This window comes from Castanea sativa, chromosome 3 (genome assembly GCF_040712315.1).
Source record: "Castanea sativa cultivar Marrone di Chiusa Pesio chromosome 3, ASM4071231v1".
Lineage (NCBI taxonomy): Eukaryota > Viridiplantae > Streptophyta > Magnoliopsida > Fagales > Fagaceae > Castanea > Castanea sativa.
The window spans coordinates 10,173,288-10,182,307 of NC_134015.1; the positions used below are offsets into that span (position 1 = coordinate 10,173,288).

Genomic DNA, 9,020 nt, shown 5'->3' on the forward strand with positions numbered 1-9,020 from the left:
TCAATAATTTACAAAAATGATTATCCTAAACTTAAAGTTAAATTATATATCTCACATGCCTCAATAATGTCAAATTTCACTAATCAAATATATTAACTTTCCTATTGAAAAAAAAAAATCTGTTAACTTTAATTCTTCTAAAAAAATCTGATAAATTTAACAACCATTAAATTATAAAGAAAAAGAAAAACTTTAATATGCATAAAATCATTGTTTCCATTATTATTATTTATTAACACCAAGTAGTTAAAAGGCCAATACAAAAACACCTTTTATTGTAAGTGAATATATTCAGGTAAGTTTCTTTTGCTCTAAGCTTAAGAAGTCCATTTCTCAAGATTGAGAAACGTACAACTTTTGTCAAAAGCCTTATAATTCACCTATATGGCACATTTTAGTGCTTTTTACGGACATATTCAAGATTCAAATTTTCCACCTTGTTTTTTGTCTATCACATTAAGCCTTTACTATAGGATGTTATAGACTTGAAGTCATTGGTTGTGACTTAGTTGTGAATCCAAAGTACAAACCAAGACTCTCTCTCTCTCTCTCTCATTTTTTGTGTGTACATGGCAAATAATATTTTTATTGGATTGGGGTAGATTATAGATAACATGTAAGTTTGAAGTAATCCATTTTTAGAAGTAATTAAATAGGATTTGAACAAAGATAGAAAGAAAAGTATAGCGATCAAAGTATGAGTAACTATTAGGTACTCCAAACTGTGATGATGTGGTGTTCCTTTCTTTTAGATTCATGATGGATCCTATTAATTAAGTTCATTGTGGAGTTTACAAGAATAAGAGAGGAGGATGTATCATGTTACTGTACTCTGAGATTACCTAATAATTTTCTTTAAAGTATTTGAGATTGTTATAATCATTAATTATTTTTTGTTTATAAAGAAAGAAGTACAAGAAATCTTATGGATGAATATTGTCTCAGTAATAAGAATAGAAAAAAGGAAAAAGGTAGGAAAGAGATTTAGAGAGACAGAGAGAAGCATAATTTACTTTTCTTTTTATCCTTTTCTTTTTCCCTTGTTTTTAGATTCTGGCACAATGTTGTATCATTAACCTATGAGACTGTAAGGTACTTTAGTGGCCGTTCAAAAGATGTAAATTATAGAAAATGATAAGCTACAAGAGTGAGAGATAAAGAAAGAAGCATACGAATCTCTTTATTGAACAAGTTTTCATATAAATTTTTTTTTTTGTGGAAATAGTAGAATATATAATTTTATATACAAAAACAGTGTAACAGTTAGAGACCAAGTAAGTAATTTAACCTAGAATATATAGTTTCATATACAATACAAGTACAATCATAATAAATTTATATTAATAACAACCATAATTATGAAATTTTATATTTAAAAAAAATAAAAGAGAGAAAATAATTAAAATATGTTACTGACAAGTATATGTATAAACTTAAGCATACATGAGTTATTTATTTATATAAATATTTTTCTAAACTGAATTTTAAAACGAAGAGAAGCAAAAATTATTAAATAATTATTATTTCCTTTTTAATAATTTGTCCTTGAACTGAAACTTTTTTTTTTTTTTTTTTACTAATGTTAGGGAAAAAACTCAATTAATTGAATTGTATTTTTTTTCCCCATAGATTTTACTAAATCCAAAATTATTTGTCAAATAGTATCTTTTATTAAGAGACAATTTCATACAAATGACGTATTCAAAAATTTGTAACAAGTTAACCATAAAAGATAATCTCTTCAATGCATAACCCATTGAGAATTAAAATGTTAATTAGTATGGAAATGTTTAGGGAAAAAATCATGTTAGCAATGAGATTGGGCAAGAAAATAATTAAATAAAACAAAATAAATAACAAATTAGAGAAAAGACAAAAAGAGTACATCAGTCTAAGTGCTCAAATGAATTCCTTGCTGATTTGCTTTTCTTCTTCTTTTTCATTTTCTTTTGTGTTTGTGAAGTTTTATATTTTGGCACGATGGCATGATTTGATAAAAGTAAGAGGAACATTTCTTCATAACAAAAGGTGACAGTCCTCTAGAGCTATACATATGGAAGAAGTTGTAGATGAGCTCCAAGTTGAACTCAACATAACTGGAGCTACTTGGGAATATTTTGGAGATGTTTCAAAGCGTGAAATGGATTTTTGTTATTGTAAGTATTTGATGACTTAAACTTTTAGGTCTATTAAGTTGTTAATTTCTACTCGAGTCTTTACATTTGAACCAAATAAAACTTATATTATCGATTTTCTTTTTCTTTGTTAGGTCTGTCTTCAATTACATGGTCTTTCCTATAAATCTTTTTCCAAATAGTTTGTGCATAACACTTTCAAACACACAATCAGAAACTAGTATATGATCATTAAATTTCTATATGAATAATCAAATAAATATATACACATAATTCAAATAAAAAAAATATATGATGAGCAAATGGTTGAAACCCATTTTCATTATAAAATTTCCTTGCTAGCATTAGGTTTTAGATGTTAATTAATTCTATGTGACAAACATAGTTTCTAATGGTTGTTGTTCATAGAGAAGATGCATAAAAAATGATTCAAGAGGTGTTGGGATTATTGTACTAGAAAGGCAAGAAGGGCATTTATTGAAGGTTTTGTATATAGACTATTGTAATAATTTGTTCTAGTTAATTTTATATAGGATTGGATTTTTAGAGTGATTTTTTCATTAAAGAGGTTTTATGTTAATTTCCCATTTCATTGCCAAATATGTGTGCCTTTTATTGCTTTCATTATAATTGTGTTTTAGATTTGAAATTATTATAGTGATTAAGATATCTTTTTTGCTAGTCTATTTGGAATACATCATAAATTGATCGATTAGTCCAGTAGGGGTCAAAATAAAAATTCTCAATTGGTATGAAAGTAACTAAAATACATATAGATATATTGATACAAATCCATAGTTAGAACTCACTCTTGAAAACCGGCTTGCAAGGAGACGGTGTCTAATAGCTTTTATATATATATATGTTAAAGCTTGCACTTAGATAGTATGGGATACTTGAATCGTAATATGGCAGAATTTCAATTTTCAAGTACCGTGAGAATGATTTTGAAGCAAAAAAAATACCGTGAAAAAATATTATTTTCTATTGAAGCGACATTTCTTTGCATGATGAAAAAATTTTAATATTTAGCATTGAGTCTATAGATTTAAAGGCAAAGAGAATTGGGTATGCATCTTGAAAGTGAATAGATCATAGAAAGAGTGATGAAGAGATGCAAAACTTAGGGATGAAAATTTAAACTCACCCTCACAGGCACTCATCTTGCAAACTAAATGATGTAGGGAAGGGGGTTAACTTTTTTCCTTACACCCGCCCAGTTTATATTTGAAAATTTTAGAAGTATTTTAATGTATTTTTTGTAGGTTTTTTATTTTATTTTATTAGGCATATGTAATATGCTTTAGCTTTCAAACTTAAAATTTATGACATATTTTGGTGTATTTTTATAAAGAATTTATATTTTTATGTTTAAAATTTAAAATTATTCAATTGTTTTATTTTAATAAACAAACACACACATGAAAGGAAAATATCTCATTGTATTAATATAAATGGTTGCCACAATTTACATCAAAGATTTATTCTATGACAATAGGTGGGGGTTTCCTCTATACTATAGGTTAGAAATTGATGATAACTTGGAATTTTTCGGTTGCTTTCGTATTCGTTGATTAAAAATTTTATGGTAGAAATTTAAAGAACAAACCCATTCCATGAAATTTATTCATCCCTCAGTTTTTTTTATTTTTTGAGAAACTTAGGTGTTTTCTTAGTACATATGCGACCAACAAAGTTTAAATTTATACCAAAATCTTCAATCATTCAGAAGTTTAATATCTGTTAAATATAGCCTTTTGGAATGTGCACTTTTTCACAATTTATTATTTTAAGAAAACAACTCAATTATACCAAGAAAACTATATATATCAAAGGCCTAATACAAGATTGATAATTAATTACAAAACACAGTAATACACTATCAAAATAACCCAGATAATAATGTTTATATTAAACCATGTTAAGAAATGTGACTAATTAAGACTAAATTATTTATTTATTTATTTTTGTATCCATTAAGGCACAATTTCTAGATCCTCTAAAAAGAGGAAGGCATGAGGTGTTCTGCAATTATTATATACATGAATTAACAAAATTTGCATTGCTATGTTGCTCTTTATATATACCTTTGACGATAACAAAGATTTTTAAAAATTATTTTTAAACAAGTGAGTTTAATTTGTCCCCTAAGGGATAGGTATTAACCAATATTTTTTGCAGGGAAACAACCAATTGACGAATTTATTAAGGCGTATCATTGAAGTGAAGCAATTATGGGAGAAATGGAATCTCAGGAGCTTTCTTCTCTTTAGCATCGTGGTTCAGATTTTTTTGCTTTTTACTGTACCCTTGAGAAAGAAAACAGCAAACAAAGCTGTAATCATGATCATCTGGGGAGGTTACCTGATTGCTGACTGGGCTGCTAGCTTTGCAGTTGGACTAGTCTTTGACAGTGAAGTGAAACATACTGGCTCTGGTGCCAATAGTAATGCTGCGAGTTATTTTGTGATGACGAACCCTGGTATCTTTAGTAATGCAGGGACCAGGGATGATACTGGTCTTCTTCTGGTGATGTGGACACCTTTTCTTTTGTTGCTGGTTGGTGGCCAAGACAGAATTACTTCTTTTGCTGTTGAGGATAATGAGTTGTGGCTCAGGCACTTGATTTGGCTCTTGCTTCAAGTCTTCACCACTGGTTTTGTGTTTTATCAATCATTTCATCTAAACAAGCTATGGATCCCCACAATTTTACTCCTCCTTGCCGGAACAATCAAGTATGGGGAGCGAATAGCTGCATTGTATCTTGCAAGTTCGGATAGTTTTGGAATCTCAGTTCTTAGAGCACCTGACCCTGGGCCTAACTATGAGCGATTAATGAGTGCATACTCACACTATAAAGAGAACAATCTTCCTATTAAAATCGAGTATGTCAACGACATAGAATCCCAGGTTGACAAAAGAGATTTAGACCCTAAGTCGAAGAAGTTGTCGTGTCTTGATTTGGTGCAGCGTGCTCATGACTTTGCAGATATGTACAAGGGACTCATAGTCAATCTCATGTTCAGCTCCCGTGAGCATAAGGAGAGTCGGGACTTTTTCACTGAGAGAAGTGCAGAAGAAGCATTGAGAATATTAGAGATCGAACTCAACTCCTTTTATGATCTTCTCCATACCAAGGTGGTGGTGGCAACCACCAACATTGGAATACTATCTCGGGATGCAGCCACTGGGTTAGTTATCGCAGCCTTTTCACTTTTCTTCAAACAAGAGAAGCTCAGCTTCCAGAAGTTCGATGTCAAAGTGACCTACACCTTGTTCTTTGGTGTTTTAGGCCTGGACATGGTAACTCTCCTCATATGGTTTTTCTCTGATTGGGCTGTTGCTTCCCTTAAAAGGTCCAAGAAAGAGTCCCTCCTATCCGTAATCTTGGAAGGGTTCCTCTTTCGCAAGAAGCAATGGCGGGAGCAACGAGGGAGGTTAACAAATGTAATTTTTAGAAGGTGGTCTGAAAATCTCTCACAATTCAACTTCCTAAATTACTGTTATCAACGAAGGCAAAGAAGCAGAAACAGAATTAAAACCATCTGCAGAAACAGAATTATAATCATCATATACATCTGCAGAAACATAATTCTAATCATCTGCAGAAGCAGAATTATTACCATCTGCAGAAACGGAATTAAAACCATCGGTGATTCCCTCAGAGAATTTGTCTGTAGCAAAGAAAATGGCCCAGTACAACGATATTTGAAGAACATTAAGGGAGTTATTTTATTTATTTTTTTAATATTTTTTGTTATATTATTTCTATTGTTATATTTATTCATTTTATATTTCATTAATTATTTCATTTATTTTTTAATTTTTTATATTTTTTATATTTTTTCGCTGAGGGACATTATGGATTTTATAGATCAGAAGATAAATGACATTAAAATTCAGATAAAATATGTAACTTCTCATGATTTTGCTCTGAACCTATGGAAATTTATCTTCGATGAGCTGTTAGAGAAATCTTACTTTGCGGAAGATCCGGAAGAAGCCAAGAGAATGAGTGCAGCTAGAGGCGAATGGATTCTTGAGAATGGTGACTTCAATTACAGTCAGGGCCGGCCCAACAAAATTTGGGGCCTAAGGCGGAAACTTTATATAAGGCCTTTCTATATATAAACATTAATTAAATAAATATATATAATACTAATTAAATTAAGACTAATTTGATGTAAATACAAAAATTGATGAATAATAATAATTAAACTAAGGTTAATTTCATACAGAGGATTGAATATTATAGTTGAACCATAAATTTAAACAAAAAGAACTAGAAAATTTTTTTTTTTTTTTTTTAAAACTTACTTTAACTTGGATATATAACTATGCATAGTTAAGTACAATTGTAACCTAAATTTTAATTTATATATATTTTTTTAAGAGAAAGAGATAGATAAATATTATTTGGTGTGTGGCTTTGTAGGATATTAGTTTACAAAAATTAAGATCTCAAACTATTAGAGGAGATTAGTCATCATTGATGATCTATCACATTTGCAGCATTTTTTTTGAAACATTTTAGGGTTTCAATTGGTTTTAATTTCTATTAGTCTCCTATTTTGGAAGCCTTGTTAGAAATGAAAAAGAAAAATACTAAAGATACTGCAAAATGTTCATAATATAATGTGATAATGACTGTAATTGATGAAATTCAACAACTTAATTTATTTTTGTTTGAATTTATTTTTTATGTGATTGGTGACATGTTAGTTAAATTTAAACTTAAACATTTAGTAAAATTTGTGGTATCTTTAACATCACTTAAAAAAAAAGTACTAATTATTTAAAAATGTTATATTTTTATAAAATTTTGGGCCTTTACAAATAAAAATGGGGCCTTTTTTTAGTGGGGAATTTTTTTTTTTTGGTTGTGGGGCCTTAGGCCTAGGCCTAAGTTGCCTAGGCCTTGAGCCGGCACTGATTACAGTGTCTCAAGTCAGTTAATGCCTTATGTCAAAATTGTTGCCTATGATGAAAGCCTTCTACTGTGGCACATTGCTACTGAACTCTGCTACAACACTGATCAACACAGTAAAGAGCCTTTGCATTGTAAATATTGTGAAGCTCGTGAATTCAGTAAGCGCCTCTCAGATTACATGTTTTATCTTTTATATCAGCAGCAAGGTATGATGTCCGAAGTGTCAGGAATTTCAAAACTAAGGTTCAAGGACACGCTCTCTGAAGCACAACGATTCTTTGGCGAATATGGGGGAAAAAATCTGCCAGAAGGCTGTAAAAATATTCTTGAGGTGAACACATCTGTCAAACCTGTTCATGTGAAGGGAGATCAATCTAAGTCTGTACTGTTTGATGCATGCATGTTGGCAAAAGAGATTGAGAAATTGAGCCCAGACATTAAATGGAAGGTAACAAGTAAAGTATGGGTGGAATTATTGTCATATGCTGCGAGTCGTAGCAGAGCAAAGGCCCATGTCCAACAGCTAAGTAAGGGTGGTGAGCTTATTACTTTTGTTTGGCTGTTGATGGCACAGTTTGGCTTGAAAGAGCATGCTTGGGTTGAGACCCGTACCAGAGCAAAGCTGGATCTTAATAAATGATCAAATATGAAGGTTATGTACTGAATGATGAATAAATATGATGTACCCAATAATTTCTTCATCATTGTCTTCATCAATATCATAAATAGTTATCATGAATATTATGAAATAAAACGTGTGGATTCATTTGCTTTCATTGATATCATTTTCTTTGTCCAAATGAAATTATATATGAGCCAAGCACTGTTGCACAATTGTAATGTTTCTCCTTACAAGCGTGTAAGATCTAAAGTTTCTAGTTAACTCAAATAGTAAAACTCGTAATTTCTTAACGTTAATTTTATGAGATGTTCGAGTGAGTTTTTGAATTTCTTACTTTTACTCCTTTTCTGCCACATTGCTCTTCTTTTTAATCTTGAAAGCCATACAATAGACAATAATCTCATAACTCCCCTCCGACTCATCCCCCTCTCTCCTACATTTTTAAATGTCACTGACTCACTATCCACATATTTGGTGCTGTGCCAATTTTTGCCCATTACCCCCAATCTTGGCTTACTAAACCCATTAACAATGGAGAAAATCATTGTTTCACACTCTAGGATGTTGCTTCACAGTTCACACAATGTCCACATTTTTCACACTAAGTGTCTATTTGAAAACAACTTATTTAGCTGAAACTGAAGACTTTTTTGCTGAAAGTACTATAAATTAAACTAAAAGGTAATTAAAATAGTACAATAGAACCTATAAATAATACCAAAATGTCCAATAAGACCTATGAATAATAGCAAAAATAAGCTAATTAATAAAAAAAAATTGACTTTTTAAGCCAATGTCAAACATACACCAATTATCTACATTTTCGATGTAATGTCCACACTTTACACATAATTCAGTAACCTTAACAATGTCAATACCAATGCCAAGATTCAAACAATATATAGATGGTTCTCATCTCATTGGCAATCAATTTTCTCATCAGCTTAGCTCACATCACTCAGGGTTTCCGGTTTTTTAAGGTTGGGCAGAATTTTTGGTTGATCAAGTAGTGTAATTAACACGCTCTTGCGCTAGTTTTCTCCAAACTTTGTAATCGTCTGTTTGTAATTCTTTGCACTTCATGTCTAAAATCATATCTATTTCTTATTTTTCTAAAGTAAGCAATATATTGCATTCAAACCATTAGTTTTTTGTTCACTAAAATTGACACAAGGTTGATCCAAGATTGAAGAATGTAAATATTTGCTAGGTAAAACAAATTTAATAATAATTAAAAAAATCTTTCATTTCAGAAGGAAGGAAATTCTAATTTTTATCTCTAAACAAACTTAAACTAATTTACCAATAAGTTTCATAATGAGAAAAATAAATA

General features: G+C 30.4%; 1 protein-coding gene across 1 annotated transcript; it reads left to right on the forward strand.

The window, feature by feature from the left end:
• Positions 1-7,090: 7,090 nt before the first annotated feature.
• Positions 7,091-7,705, forward strand: LOC142628481 (uncharacterized). The gene has a single exon (XM_075802570.1). It carries the CDS (start codon positions 7,091-7,093, stop codon positions 7,703-7,705), a length of 615 nt encoding a protein of 204 aa, XP_075658685.1.
• Positions 7,706-9,020: the final 1,315 nt, after the last annotated feature.